The sequence below is a fragment of the Mesoplodon bidens genome (assembly GCF_964165515.1).
Source record: "Mesoplodon bidens genome assembly, chromosome: 4".
In the NCBI taxonomy this organism is placed as follows: domain Eukaryota; kingdom Metazoa; phylum Chordata; class Mammalia; order Artiodactyla; family Ziphiidae; genus Mesoplodon; species Mesoplodon bidens.
In genome coordinates this window covers 5,906,649-5,923,061 of record NC_138160.1, presented here as the reverse complement: position 1 = coordinate 5,923,061, position 16,413 = coordinate 5,906,649, and the positions used below count along the sequence as shown (strand labels likewise).

At 45.6% G+C, this 16,413-nt stretch overlaps 1 protein-coding gene across 2 annotated transcripts in view; it reads right to left on the bottom strand.

Moving 5' to 3' along the window:
- The window catches only part of SRD5A1 (steroid 5 alpha-reductase 1), a 31,627-nt gene that overhangs the window by 8,386 nt on the left and 6,828 nt on the right, over nucleotides 1-16,413 (bottom strand). For both annotated transcript variants that reach the window (XM_081231802.1, XM_081231803.1), the window contains exons 2-4: nucleotides 10,670-10,836; nucleotides 7,070-7,171; nucleotides 5,215-5,365 (exon numbers count right to left, since the gene is read on the bottom strand). In XM_081231802.1, coding sequence (XP_081087928.1) covers nucleotides 5,215-5,365; nucleotides 7,070-7,171; nucleotides 10,670-10,836 — 420 coding nt within the window. The remainder of the gene's footprint in view (nucleotides 1-5,214; nucleotides 5,366-7,069; nucleotides 7,172-10,669; nucleotides 10,837-16,413) is intronic.

Genomic DNA, 16,413 nt, shown 5'->3' with positions numbered 1-16,413 from the left:
AGAGTGAAGGCGGCAGCCCAAAGACAGCAAGGACAGGACAGGAGCTCCCGCCCACGCCCTCGGGACGGCTCCAGGCGCTGTGCAGCCACCCAGGAGACTTCTCATTTGTTTCAACACTGAGACCACAAACCCACCTCAAGAAAACATACTTTAAAGGGCTTCCCCAGTGGTCCAGTGGTTAGGACTCTGTGCTTCCACTGCAGGGGGCATGGGTTTGATCCCTGGTCAGGGAACTAATAAGATCCCACATGCCACGCGGCCAAAAAGAAGAAAGTACTTTAAGTATGTGTGTATGTATAGATACTTTTAAAAGCACAAGCAGCATATTTCTATTACTTTTCTCATTCATGTTTCTACCCCTAGAATCAAAGCTTATGTGACACTGACCAGGGCTGGATACCAATTTTTTGTCTTGATTTTATTACTGTGGAGACTGAACTAACATCTCATTGCCTTTCTGTTGAATGCAAAATAAACCCTAACCGTTTGTGTGTTTCAGGCTCAGAAACAGCTTTGTGTTTGTGAACACAGGGACGGGTCACTGACAGTTCAGTAAACACTTTCCAAGCATTCACAAATCACGGTTATGCACCCAAGTCTCATGAAATAGGCTGTGACAAGATGGCAGCATGTCATATTCGTGTGGGTCTTTTTAAAAAAACCATTGTGTCATCAACCAGTGTCTTGAAGACACATTGAGTTCATTTTTAAAAATGACATTAAAGTTAACAAATAGATAAGCATGCAATAATTTATTTCAACAGAGTCTGCCCTCAAAGACTGTGCTTGAGGCTGGCCCCAACCACCAGTGCCCGGGTGTGAACGAGCACACGCCTGAGTTCATTCTCACACAGCTGTGAAATCATGGGCAGCCACACCCTGGCCCCATCCAACAAGCATGGCTGCTGGAGGCTGGCAGGGAAGAAAACGGTGAGAAAACGTGCCCCCCTTAACCATTCCTTGAAATTTGACTCTCAAACCTGAATATCTGTTAGCTACTCGGAACAGGTGACCCTAAGTTTCTGATCTACAGATCTAATTACCAATATAACAATCATTTATTTAAATACAGGATTTAAATACTTCACGTCTACCTGTTACAGAAAGAAGTTCCTTGTAATAAAATATGGCTTTAGGAACATTGTCAGTAAGTCAAATATAGTGCAAGGACTAGTCCCAGGGATTGTTTCCTTTTGGAAGCAATTTATCTGATGGTTTCATTAGTTGGGTTGACTGGATTTAAAAAAAAAAAAAAAAGATAGGCTTTATTTTGTCCTCAGCTTGTAAATCTAACATTTCTGAACATACTTCCACTAAACCGAATTAATTGTTCAGCAATTAAAATTGCTTTCACAATGACATCAATTTCAACAGCAAATGAATGAAAAAGAGCCCTTTCAACCCGTGAATCTGCAAAGAACACCTCTGGGTTTTCTTTACAGAGGCTTTCATTTGGAAAATAGGATTATTTTCTATTTCTGTCTGTGTCACACTGCAGCCCTGAGAGGGATTTTCCTGTGCCCTGTTTTCATCTGAGAAAACATCTTTACGATTGACCTAGTGTGTGCTCGTTCAGTCTTCCTCTGTTCCACTTTCTTAAAATGTCAGGATTATCTCTTTTGCTTTTATTATTAGAAACCAACCAATATTCACTTTTTAATATCTAATATAACAAATGGACAGGAATAGCATCTCCCCCATGGCCATGAGAAGGTGGTCTTAGGCCCCTGCACTGGGCTGTGTGGGGTAGGTGCTGGTGCTGAGGTGGGGGAAGAGGGGGAGGGGGAGGGGAAGAAGGAGGGGAAGGAGAGGGGGAGGGGAGAAGAAAGGGGGAGGGAAGGGAAGGGTGGGGAGGGGAGAGGAAGGGGAGAAGAAAGGGGGAGGGGAGGGAAGGGTGGGGAGGGGAGAGAAAGGGGAGAAGAAAGGGGGAGGGGAGGGAAGGGGGAGGAGGGGGAGGGAGAGAGGGAAGGGGGAGGGAAGGAGAGGGGAGAGGGGGAGGGGAGAAGAAAGGGGGAGGGGAGGGGAGAAGAAAGGGGAAGGGGAGGGAAGGGGAGGGAAGAAGAGGGGAGAGAGGAAGGGGAGAAGGGGAGGGGGAGGGAGATGGGGACAGGAAGGGGCGGGGGAGGGGAAGGAAGAGGAAGAGGAGAGGAAGGTGGAGGAGGGGGAGGGAGGGAAGGAGGGGGAGGGAGGGAAGGAGGGGGAGGGAGGGAAGGAGGGGGAGGGGAAGGGAGGCGGCGGTGGGGGTGGGGAAGATAGCTAGCAGTTGTTGTCACTGCTGTTACATGAACCTAGTTTTGCTTTATTCGTTTTCTAGGACGTTGTTAGATACTTTTATTCTAAAGTGACAATAACATATTATTTCAGCCAGGCCTGCTGAGAGTGTGAATCTCTCTGGCTCTGAGAAAAGTGTTTCATAGGCATGAGATCTGGGGAAATCATCTAGCAGAGGAGAAAACTGAGGCCCTCAGACTCACTGCCTTTGCTTAAGGCCCCATGGACTGTAAATCATGGAAGGGCTGGGGTGTTGGTTCCTCAGGGCTGTTATAACAAAGAGCCACAAACCCAGGGCTTGAAACCACAGCATTTATGCCTGGCGGCCAGAAGCCTGCAGTCCGGGTGTGGTAGGGCCACTGCTCCCTCCCAGGCTCCAGACGCACAGGCCAGCGGCCGTGGCTCGTGGGCCCAGCCGCTCCGCGGCATGTGGGATCTTCCCGGACCGGGGCACGAACCCGCGTCCTCTGCATCGGCAGGTGGACTCTCAACCACTGCGCCACCAGGGAAGCCCGGGAGGGGCTTTCTGAAACAGGAGGGAAAGAGGCGGGGCACAACCTTTGAAAGAATGACACAGCCCGAGGACATGACATGAACTGATTAGAACCAAATGGAGCCAAGATGGCGGTCAAGTCGACTTTTTCCACTAGACCTCGAGCCTCAGTGTCAGCAAGCTCACGTTAGCACGCTGAATGGCACACCCACAGGCGCCATGACAGTTCCCAGACAGGCCATAAGGATCCAAAAGTGGGCGGTGGCCCAATTCCCGGAAATCCCCGCCCCTTCCTGCAACAGCTGGAACACTCCTCCCCCTCATTAGCCTATGAAATGACCCGCTCCCCTACCCTGGTGCCTCTCTCACTTTCTGACTTGGCCCACACTCTGTCTGTGGAGTGTGTTTCTCTCTGAATAAATGCACTTCTTACCTATCACTTTGTCTCTCACTGAATTCATTCTGCGATGAGACATCAAGAATCTGAGCTTCATGTAAGTCCTGAAACCCAGGGTGTGATCTCATTTGGAAGACTGTGGGTTTGGGCCGGGTTCGAGTCCCGGCCACGTGGGTTCAAGTCCTAATCTGGGTTTCGGCCGGGTTTGAGTCCCGGCACGTGGGTTTAAGTCCCAGTCTGAGGTGTACGGTTTCACTTCCAGCCTTTCCCAGCTTCCGGCAGCCTCCGGGGTTCCTTGGTTTGTGGCTGCATCGCTGCCACGTTCTTGGCCTTCAGCTTCCCTCTGTGTCTGTCTGCACGCAGCCGTCGCTTCTTTTGCGTGCATGTCTGTGTCCAAGCGTCTCCTCTTCATAAGGACACCAGTCCTACTGGACTAGGGCCTGACTCCAGGGTGACCTCATCTGAACTAAGCCCGTCTACACAGACCCTGTTCCTGGGGTTAGGACTCAATCCAACCCTAGACGGCGAATCATTCCTGAACGTTTGTGCGTTTGTGCCACTTCTGACGCTGTAACCCCTTTCGTGAGCCCTCGCTGGTACGGGCTTCCTTCCCACCCCGGTCTTCACAGCAGCTCCGCGATATACACGGGTCCTGGCTTTGTGGCCCTGCTCCCCTCACTGGCAGGAGGGAAGATCACCAGCTCACCAGCGCAGGGGGCACTTCAAAGAACAGAGGTGCTGCTCTCAGGATCTCAACAACTCTCACGCTTTTGCTGTAATGTCTTCAACTATTAGCTAAACAGGTATTTTTAGCTCTTCCTCATTACCTCCAATAATAATCCTCTGTGTCTTTAAATACATGGTGAGCCTGGGAAATAAACCCAGGACTTCGGACTCTAAGAAGTCTGTGTTTCCCACTGCACCGTGACATCATCTATTCTTCTGCTGGCCTTCCAGCTCTGTCCTGTTCCCCAAAGAGATGGCAAAGTCCGTGAAGCAGGACAATGATATACATTTTTTTTTTCGGTACACGGGCCTCTCACTGTTGTGGCCTCTCCCGTTGCGGAGCACAGGCTCCGGACGCGCAGGCTCAGCGGCCATGGCTCACGGGCCCAGCCTCTCAGCGGCATGTGGGATCTTCCCGGACCGGGGCACGAAGCCGTGTCCCCTGCATCGGCAGGCGGACTCTCAACCACTGCGCCACCAGGGAAGCCCGATATACATTTTTTGATGCCTCTGTGTCAGCAGCCCTGGAGATTAGGATGGAATGTTTCTGAGTGAATGAAGCCAGGGAAACAGAGCAGCGTCCTCTCAAGCTCAGAGGACACGAGCTGTCCATGTGGGCGTTGGGGAACCAGCCATGCCAAACTTCCAGCATTGCTGCGGCATCAGGGGACTGTCCCAATGCTCAGATGGTCTGCGAGCTCTCCAGTCTCAGCGACACGTGACTTCCACCCTGTCTGAACCTGAGCCTCAGTTTCCCCACCTGTTAGATGGGGAAGATGCCCTTCAAGCTCACTTCAGCTTTAACATACTTTGTTTTCTATGTTGTTGGTCAAGTGGATCACAGACCCTTTTGGGGATCTGATAAAGGCCTCACACTCTGGAAAACAATGTGACTTCGGGGTGCGGTATCCCAGGAGTCCATCAGGGACCCTGCACAGTGGGATGCCCTTGTGGGAAGGGGCTCTGCCAGGGCCAGATGCTGATGCTGCCCGAGGGCCTGCTGCCCGGTCAGCGTCCCCTGTTGTCATTGGCTAGTCCATGTCAGACCCTGAATCCCCCTGCCTGACATTCAACTTGACCACCGAGTCCAGCAGCAGACATTCAAAGAGGCTCAGAGCAGGGTGGTGCAAATGATGTGGCTGACGCATACCTGACGATTACAGCTGGGCTATTCTTCAGACATTTGTGTGGTTCCATGCTCGTTTAGCTAAAGCCTGGTCTAAACTGGGATTTGGCAAATTGGTATGGACGTTTCAAAAATCTAACGTGCAAATTGCTCTACCAAGGTCGGAGGACAAATTAGAAATAAAAGTGTTTTCAAACGTACTGGTGATGCTGCTGAGCTCTGGTGAACAGGACACAGAAGGTGAACAGAGCAAAAGCCCAGCCTTGGATGGACCAGCTGGCGAGGGCGTAGCCACACCACTCGACGACCTCTCCAAAGTAGTTGGCTGCAGTGATGTATTCAAACAAGCCCCCTAGAAGAAAACAGAGACCCAGCAGTGCGTTTACTATGAAACAGTGCCTAATGAAATCCTGACTTAAGAGATACCAGTGGATACTTCCTCGGAGAACGTACAAAGCAACTCTGGGGAAATACAACCTTTACAGAATTTTCATCCATGAGACACGTCTAACATGACCGGTTTTACTGTTTCATATCACAACTTCTGGTAGTAAGTACACGCCTGTATCAATACCTATCTGTTTGTCTGACTCTAAAATGCTACGGTTTTAACACACCTCAATATATCACCTCACTGGTTAATGAATCAAGCTGACAAAACTTAAACAAGGATGGGGAACACAGGCTGACAGTTCATGAACCAACTTGATAAAATGGACCTATAGGGACCCCTAGACAAAGAGCTGAAGAAAATAAGAATTTTCAAGGACAGACTCATTCATTCACTCCTCACATCTTCACAGATTCATCAAGTCTACGTGACAGGCCAGACCTTTCTCAAAGCACGTAGGGTGCTGTGTGGACCAGATCCCTCCCCCAACATCTGGGCCATTACACCCCAGGGTGGGGGGGGGACCCAAGGGGCAGGGCAGGGCACGGGGGCCTGGGAGTCATCGGGCCGGAGGGCAGAGCTGCACACTCCAGGGGTAACCCCAGGGCCACAGTTTAAGTCATCTGAGCTTTACAGGGTTTTTTGGTCATTTGTTCTGCTGTTATTCCTGTATGGTTTCCAGGAAGAGAAGCTGAAAGATTCCAAACTAAGTGCTGCTGTGTACTTCTCACTCTCACTCTAGTTTTAGTTTTACCTACTGATTTTTAAAGAAAATTTTCAGAAGCTCTATTGTTTTCCAGCTTGTATCTATGTTGTCCTTTTTAGAGTATATTGCTCCTTTGCTCATAATTTCAATCCCTTTTTAATTTTTTTAATATTTAAGTATTCACTTCACAACTTGTGTCTATGAGTTCTAAGATCTGAGATCGCTCACGTTCGTGAAGCTCTTGTTCATGGTGCCCTACTCCTCATGGGCTCTGCAACTTCTGACTGTGGCCCTTATTCTGTGGTGTGTGGTCTGCTGGGCTCTCGGAGGCCTGAGTTGAAGGCAGGTTCCTTGGGGATCTGGGCTTGCGTTGGCCACAGGCATAAGCGCACCACCCCCAGGAATACATGGATCCTAATTCACAGCTGGACGTTTTTCAGACCAGGCACGTGGCACGAATTTGGGCCACAAAACCAGCAGGAGGGTCAGCTAGTGGTCGCAGATTAAAACAAGATGCACTCTGGACTCTAGCACTCACTTAGATTTTGCCCTCTGATGATCACTTGCTTTCTTGGTACCACATTGATGCATTTAAATTTTTCACCCAACATTTTAAATGGTTTTCGGAGGGAGGGTCAATCAAGGTATCGATTCTATTCTGTGGCTAGAAAGGAAGTACTGGGCACCCCTTGTAGACCACAAATTCCTACGGATCTCTCTTTCCAAACACAGATATAACTAGAGCTTCCTTTCTCCTTAATAAGCGTTCGCTTAGAATTGCTTCTTCTATCATTTTAACAAAACAGTAATCAGCCACTGTTAGGAACAATAACGGTGACTCACACTGAAAACCTGCAGCTAAAAACTACTGCACTTTAGTTACGTGATCTGGCAAAACTAAAACAGCAAAGCATCATTCAATAAAATTTTAGAATAAGTTCCCCATTTTCGGTACATACCCCTTGGTATTTTATATCCAGTCTCCCCTGGTTTCCTGAGGTTCCTTAGGACATGATCTGAATGGAGGTTTATCAGCATGCCTAACAACCACAAGACAAAACCTAAAGAAAATAAGATATAAAGAAAATAAAAGATCCAAGAGTATTATGGTTAATAGACTACAAAGTTTACAAACCCAAGGCTGAATGAAGGGTATTATTGCCCTTCACATTATCATTATTGGTATAACATATTAGACATGACTGATAGCAAAAATCATTGTATATAATAAATATTGTGCTTTATTTAGAAAGATGACTTATAAGCACTGCTCTAGGCCTGCTAGATAGGGCTTTGCTTTTCTAATAATACTATTAAATTATCTAATCTATTTAAGATAGCTTGACCTGATGGCCACAATCTCTGTTTTTAGGATGACTGGTATGATTAGAAATTGGACTTATGACTAAGGCACAAGGCTCTTTTCTAGGAAGAGGTATGACCACTGTCAGTGGGTCAGCCCACAAAGTTTATTTGTCCTCTCAAACACTGTCTGAAGCACGACGCCACCTCTGGCCCCTCTGTTTGGCAGAAGAGGAGACCGGAAATCCCAGCGAGTGCTTTACCATGATTGGCTGCATTCAGGCCCCTTCAGGGGGCGGTTCTGAGGAGCTAATCTCTGGTCCTCTTCTCTTCTTTCTGTATAACCTCATTTGAACAATTTAACGCACATCCGTGGCCTCCCCCACCCCTGATTTCCTGCTCATTCATCAGTTGGTGTTCCTGGGTCTGTTCGTCCACCTCATCTCCCAACTAAATCTTCAACTGCCAGCTGTCCAGCTCTGAGTAGATATTCCACAGCATCTGAACATTTTCTCTCCAATTCTTCAAGGCCTTCAGAGGTTTCTCATCACTTAAAGGAGACTTGTCAGTATCATATCAATTAATTCCAACAAGAAAAGGCAAAATGTCAAAATAGTGTTTGATAAAAGGAATAACTTCATTTCATAAAAAGAGTTAATTTGAGGGCTTCCCTGGTGGCACAGTGGTTGAGAGTCCGCCTGCCGATGCAGGGGACACGGGTTCGTGACCCAGTCCGGGAGGATCCCACATGCCGCAGAGCGGCTGGGCCCGTGAGCCATGGCCGCTGAGCCTGCGCGTCTGGGGCCTGTGCTCCGCAATAGGAGAGGCCACAACAGTGAGAGGCCCGCATACCACAAAAAAAAAAAAAAAAAAGAAGAGTTAATTTGATTATTCTGAGATATTTTTAAAATGTGAAAGGCAGATGGTGCTTAATGGTGGTATTCAATTCAATTTCAAAGAAACGTACACTTGGAGTAACATTATTAGTTATTCATCAGTTACCCCAGTGGCATTAAATAGTTTTCCACAGTTAGAACAGGGACATACAAATCATGTTCAGGTCTACAGTAAGACTTTCAAGATTTCTTCCTATTGATTTCACTAGGCAGCTTCCTTTCTAAACAGTTTGTACCAAATTGTCTAATACATTTTGTAAGTCACTTATTGGATCCATCAATTTATGGCTAACTCACTACCTTCTTTGAATTTCACTATGTCACTTCTAGGTGATTTGGCCCCCCATTTGATGTTCCAGAAAGCATCACGTTCTCAAAATTCCATGCTTCCTTTACTTGTCTTCTAAGAGACAAGCCCCCTCTATTGCCTAGGTTTGTAGGAAACCTAATATTTGTGCTTATCTGAACTAAACATTTACTTCCATGCTTAGGGATCTTAAAATCTTTGTATAAATTCTTTTAGCTTAACCACTCTTACTTCTCCGGGAAACTTTTTGTTCAGACTTTATTACTATCGATACTTGCTTAACCTTTTCATAATAACTATTGTAAGTATCATTAATTATGTGATTTCTAAAATTATTCATGTAATTACAAAAGCTATAAACTTTATGAAATGAATATACTATCAAAAAAGTAACCCAGTTTGTTTCTCAGTTGGCGTATTTCCTCATTTTCAATTACTTCTGTTCAATCATAGAGAAGTCAAGAAGTCTGTATACCATTTATTGATGTCTTAAATTTTAGACCAATTTCAAAGGCACCTGCAGGTAACATGGTCTATCTACAGAGCTCCTTTAAATGACATTGAAATTCACAGACCAAAGGATTCTTTTGTTTTGTTGTTCATCAAAAGTTCAAACCATTCATCATAAAAACGATTCCCATGAGAATCTCAAATAAACATTTAAAACCTTTATCTTTTCGTTTAGAAAACAATCCCCTTTCTCTGTCCCTCATTGCCTTTTGTGGGCCAGTGTGATGATCTGGTTTAAACCACCACTCTGCTGTTACTGGATTTAGATCTGGGGCCAGCTGCTTAACCATATGACCTTTCTTTCTCCTGTGAAAAGGACCTAACTTTTGCCCTTTTCGGAACCTCGGAGAGGGAGAAGCATGGGTACAGCTCCTGGCAGATGGCCAAGCCTATCCTGTCTCCTTCTGAGAGTCGTGGCAGAAGAAAATCAGACCGTCAGGGAGCAGCTACATCAAGATGATATCTGGGGGCAGGGTGCGAACAAAACAATCTAGTCTGGTGTTTCGTGGAGGCACAGACTTGTGGAGCTAGAAAAGGCTCTTGAAAATGTTCGCATCCGTCCCCCCTTTGATAGATGAGGAAGCAGATCCCTTGTCGTCACAGTTCTCAGGTTTGATGAGGACTCTGCCCTGGGAGCACAATTTTAATGCACGGAAAAAAATATGACCGAGAAATGTGAAACCGCTTCGTCGACAACAAAGTACTACGCAAATGTTCGTTTTCTCTAGTATGACAAATTCATACACACGGAGAAAAAGCCAGATGAAACGTCAGGTCACTTTATGTACTTTAGGGTGAAGGGCTCTGGGGCCGTTTGAGAATTTGATGGACCAACTGCAGATTCTTAGCATGCTACCTTGGGGGTAAGCTATACCTGAATGTGCTAGAATGTCTAAACGTTGGGAGGGTAAACATATAGAAGAAGACAAGAGCTCCCAAATCACGTAGTTTTAACCTCCTTGCAAATATTTTTGATGGCTAATGTTCTATCATTTTTGTTCAGAACTTGTAAGGTTATAATTAGAACTTGAAAATGTACAGTACATTCATTGACCAAAATAAAAGAAAATTCAAAAACCTCACAAACCTCAAAGTTTAAAGTCAGTATAACCATAAAAGTCAAATTACCTTGTTGGAAGATGACCCAGTCTGACTTTCTCTTGCTTTCCAGAAGAAACCGTAGGAGGTTTAACGACTGTCTTAGATTACACAGTCAATTAGTGCCCAAATGAACTCACTCTGCATCCACTGCTCACTCTGCTGGAGCTGGTTGCTATTTTTAGGCTCACCTTAAGAACTGGTACTTGTGCTTTCAGTACTTGAGTGGGCAAGGGTGACAGGCACCTGTATCATCTCCTGCTACTGATGCGGCGCTGGGACAGCCTGACCCTCCCTCCCGCCAGTGCTTGGCCCCCTGCTAGGTCACAGACCTACGCAGACTCTCTGTTCTCTCAAGAACTGTGCGTTTTCTAACTGGACACTACTGGAAGGTGAGCACCGAAGTTATGATTAGGAGGATGCAGTGCATCACTAAGGACACTCACCTGTTAGAAATCGGGGGTCAGTGAGCCAGTTGTCAGCATATACCGCATACTGGCTCAAGTATCTGCTCTGCAAGTAGCCATTATAGGTGCAGAATATGAATGCCAGTATAAAGGTGTACAATGGCATGGGCTTTCCTCCTCGGATCAGAAATGGGAAAATCAAGGCCCTTCGGAAAAAAGAAAAATTTTATATATATATATATATATGTATACTTTTTTTTTTAAAGCAACAACGATAAAGAATCTAATTTCTGCAATTCTACTTTAAGTGTCTTGGGTTTTTAATCCTGCTTTTTGTACCAAAGTCATTCTTAGCGATACTTGCCCAGAGTACTACATCTGTTAAAAGTAGCATTTCTAGTTAAAGAATTAACCGTGTTTCAATAATGGACACCACTGTGCACAAACTCAGGATTCCAACTGTACAGAATGTGAAAGACACACTGAATGAGAGAGACTGAAGGCTTTGACAGGCTCTCAAAATTCCCACCATCCTAAAACCAGTAACTTGTTCTAGTCTGAGCGCTACGAGTTGGGGACCACCATCACGTTGTCCACCACCATCACAATGGCTCTCATTCCCTGAGTGCCCATCACAGCCAGGCCTCCCAGCTACCTGCACAGGAGACAGTGTTACGCACAGTTGACAGAGGACAAGATTAAGACTCAGAATGGTTAAGTAATCTGCTCAAGGCCACAGGGCTAGAGAGTGGCTGAGTTTCCGTGTAAACCTGGGCAATTTGACTATCATGTTCTTAGGTTATATCACCCTGGTGTAGGGGCACATTACTAAAAATTTAAAGAGGGAAAATACAAGGACAAGAAACTTGAAATGTATGAAGAAAACAGGATGCAAAATTTTATTCTGTGTTTGAATTTTCTCTTTAAAATCAGTGTGTAATACATTTAAAGAAGGGACATCACTACCTCACCTACATCCCTTAAGAGGATAATAAGAAACTATTTTCACCAACTTTATGTCAATACATTTGACAACGTGGATGAAATAGACAAAATTCTTAAAAGACAAAGGTGACCAAAACTGACCCAAGAAGAAAGTGACAACTTGAAGCCCTCTGTCAGGGAAAGGAATTGTTGTACGACAGTTCTGTATCCAGATTGTGGTGAGGACTACACAACTTAATCCAATCACCAAAACTGATCAAACTATAGACTTAAAATGAGTGAATTTTATTTATGTAAATTATAGCTTCAAACAAGGAAACATGTAAACACTTATTGTTTCCATGTTGGCCATCTACTCTAGAGTAAAAACGTAATTGATTGTTAATAGTAATAGCACGAGAATAGTACTATAATGTTGGCTATGCATCCTCAAGGGATTCTCTCCCCAACAGTCTCACTCAGCATCTTGGGAGAGCTTTCACATGAATCACAAGCAGCCTTCAAGGTTCTCATCTTATTCATGACACGTCCCCCAAAGGAGACCTTATTCAAATTTAGGGCAAAGCATCCATTTGGTTATGACATCATCAGTGAAGTAGAGATTTACCTGGAAACTATAGTGTTGACAAGCCCCTCAAAAAGAACAGGGAATCTCAGCCATTTCTCTCTGCCTCGGGAAAACATGATTCCTATCTGGCAGACAGTTGGTACAGTGGGCTGGCACTGGGGATGCAGGTTAACTGCAAACACTCACACTGCAAGATCAGGACTTGGTCTTGACTGGGGGTAAGTGTGCGTGTCTTGGACTGGCATAGGCTCCCTTAAAAACAGGCAGGGATTCTGACATGTTGTGATTGGGCACTGTTGTCAAGGTGCCTTTCTGCCTCTCCCTGTTTCTCAGCCAGGTAGGGGCCCTTGTGTGAGACCCAGAGAAAACGGTCGATGGCAGAATACAAATACGGGGTTCTCACCCTGTCCCTGAGTGCCCAGACTGCAGAAGTACCACGAGTGAGCAGCCCCGTTTCCACAGTCAGTGTAGGGGATTCTCTAGCTGTGGGAAAGTAGAAAGGGGACAGACAGTATGGTGAGAAAGTTAGGAAAAACCTCCTTGAGGAGTTATGGTCTCAAGGAAATTTCCAGGAGGCAAATTGCAGGACTGAACTGAGAAAGTGTTAGAATTCCAAGTTTGGAGAAACACGGAAAAAAAAGGAGAGAGAGCAGGATACAAGACTTGTGGGAGATGCAGGGGTTGGACTTGGTTTAGAAAGATGCCTGTGAACATGTAGAATGCTCCGTTCCTGAAAGACTGGGACTGTTGACCTGAACGGAACATGCTGAGTTCAACACAGGCTAATAGAAACGCAGGGTCAGAGAGTGGAGGGAAAAACAGTAAGCTTGGAATAGGAAAACCAGGTACTAAAAAATGGTGGGAGGCAAACTTCTAGGCTAGATGTCACAAATTTCTAGATTATAGATGTATGAAGTGTTGAAGAAGCAGCTCTGAGGAAACATTCTGCAAAGGTGGTAGACGTTTCTGTACAGCAAACTTTTGATGGATTTCTCCCAATCTGGTTTCAAGTTCAGGGCTGAATTCTGAACTGGCAAACGTTGGCCGGCACACTGTAAAGGTGAAACCCAAACCTCTCTTTTGTTTTGCCTTCACAAATGTTCCTCATCTGTCACTCATGTTCTATGCCTGTGATATCAACGTGAGTCTGGATCAGGTGTCAGCCAACACAGCCCCTGGGACAAATCCTGTCCGTCACCTGTTTTTTACGGTCTGTGAGCTAAGAATGCTTTTTACATCTTTAAATATTGGGGATAGGGGAATCAAAAGAATATTTCATGATGCGTGAAAATTATATGAAATTCAAATCTCAGTGTCCATAAATGAAGCAGTATTGGAACATGACCATGGTCCTCTGTTTACACGTTGCCTGCGCAGAGTTCAGGAGCTGTGAAAGAACCTGTACGTGGCCATCTTATCACTTTGCACTGCTGCTTGGTGTGCTCGCTGCCCAGCACCGTGATGCAGTGACCTGAGTACCAAGCACAGCACTGGGCTGTGTATGACCAGTGCATACCCATCCTGTCAGAACAAGAAAAGTTGATGGCCTCTTCGTGCTTTGAAGGTACAGTGGAGTGTGGGCTATTTTGTTACTTCATCAGATGGCAAGGCATTCTTTGGGATGCAATGCCACTATAGCTGTGCCAGGAGAATATAACAGAGGTCCCCACTACCAGGCTGAGCCGTCACCACAATGTCCCCAACTCCCAGGAAAGCAACGATCAAAAAAATCAGAGAATTTAAAACAGCACTCCCTGACAGAATTTCTTTACAAAAGAAATGAAGATGAGGCTACGGACCCACAGGCAGCTACCAAGCAGTTCATTTTGTTAGCCAAGCAAGGAAAACCATATGCCAATGGTGAGGCAATTAATTACAGCAGCCAAAGGAACATGTCCAGGGAATATAAACTTGTTGTACATTATTATTAGCCTTTTGGGGAGAACAGCGCTTGAGGAGTTAGGACACCAGGAGCGACGTCTACAGTTAAAAAGTGAGGCAGAAGATGCAGCATGTGAGCATCCTTGGCTCTTGTTGTGTCCACGGACCTGGATGCTATTGCTCAGCTGTTTATTCTAGGGCTCAGTGCTGAAGCTGGAGTGACTGCAGGCTCAGGCTCTCTAAACAGTCTGCGTGGAACAACTAAAGGTGAGGATACTTCCAAAGAGGCTGAGGAAACACTAGTTCAGGACAGCCTAAAGTGGAATCAGCTAGGATGTTATTACTCATGGTGGCAAAAATGTGTGGGACACACAGATAAATTACAAATTTACAAAGTTTGTGAAAATGTAAGGTGTTTAAAGCTATGCCATCAGGTACTCGGCAAAACAAACAAAATCTATTGTGTATGACTGAATCAGTAGTGTCAACAATGCATGTGACATTCCCTCCATGGACCTGACCACTATTTTGAGCTCAAGACAAATTTTCTCATTGAGAATAATTGCTCTCAACCACTACTACTGAGTTGTTTTCTTTTTACTAAATTTATTTATTTATTTATTTTTGGCTGCGTTGGGTCTTTGTTGCTGCACGTGGGTTTCTCCTTGCGGTGGCTTCTCTTGCTGCGGAGCACGGGCTCTAGGTGTGCAGGCTGCAGTAGTTGTGGCTCGCGGGCTCTACAGCACAGGCTCAGTAGTTGTGGCGCAGGGGCTTAGCTGCTCCGTGGCATGTGCGATCTTCCCGGACCAGGGCTCGAACCCGTGTCCCCTGCATTGGCAGGCAGATTCTTAACCACTGTGCCACCGGGGAAGCCCAGTATTACACTGAGTTTTAAAGGGTTTGGAAATTAGCTTTTGCTGCAGGCTCGATTCACCTGCTTAGTGAATCCACCTCAAACTGTAGGACAAAAATCACTTAGTGCAAAATTTACACTGTGTTAGTTATTTCAATGACAACTGACACTGTTTGAATCACAAGTCATGTCAGACTGCTCTATATATTAATACTTTCCATGCTGTTAAAATTAAAAGCAGCAGCAAGATCTACTTTCTCACATCAATGTGCAGTGGACACACTTTCTAAGCCCAGACTAATTCTACCAGTGCTTCTCAAACCTTGGCTTCCATACTTCAAAATCCACTTAGCTGTGTAATCGAGGAGCTGCCACCTGATATTCAATCGGAAGATATTAATCTACAATGTCATGACCCACTAAAAGGCAGATATCAAGAGAGAAGAATGAAATAGAATTTCATGGGACTTCCTTGGTGGCTCAGTGGTTAAGAATCCGCCTGCTAATGCAGGGGACATGGGTTCAAGCCCTGGTCCGGGAAGATCCCACATGCCGTGGAGCAACTAAGCTCATGCGCCACAACTACTGAGCCTGTGCTCTAGAGTCTGCGAGCCACAACTACTGAGCCTGCGTGCCACAACTACTGAAGTCCACGTGCCTAGAGCCTGTGCTCCACAACAAGAGAAGCCACCGCAATGAGAAGCCCGTGCACCGCACCAAAGAGTAGCCCCCGCTCGCCGCAACTAGAGAAAGCCCGCGTGCAGCAACGAAGACCCAATGCAGCCATAAATAAATAAATACATTTATAAAATAAAGTTTAAAAATATTTCACAAAAGGCTTTCAAGCCAGGGTTGTGTTAAATTAAAATCATAAACTTGTGGACTGATATGAATATTTGGCAGGACATACCTGTGTGAAAGGACATTTTCAAAGATAAAATGTCATCGCAGTAAGAGGTAGACACTTACAAGAGATTATGATAAGAAGGTGCCCTAACCCTGATGTCCAATTAAGTTAAATGTTATTCCTCAACAACAAAAAAAGAACCCCATTCTTCTCATTACACCTGTATTACCAAAATTGCACTAAGGTATCATATTTCAAATTTTGTCAGTACAACTTTTGTGAAATCTTGTTTTCTCTTTTGTTATAAATTCCTACACCATGTACCTTATTTTGTCCTTTGGCCCAGAAAGCTTAACATATGCACTATCTGGCCCTTTCCCAAAAAGTTCACAGCCCTTGGTCTAGATTAAAACAGGAGATCTAACCTAGAGCCATCACTTTGATTTTCTTAGAAAACACTCCTGCCTGTGGCCCCGGCATTTGGACTTCGGGCAGCCGCTGCGTCCCGGGGCTCACTGTGGCTTGGTGGCTGGCAGGGACTGCGTACCTGTGTCCTGTTACCTGACCAGGCAGGAGAGGTGCACTGACTTCTGCTCCTATGCATGCCCTGGGGGGAACTTGGGGAAGACAGTCATAAAGGACCTGGGGAGAGGATTTACCTCTTTGGTCTCACGTGAATGTCAGTAAAG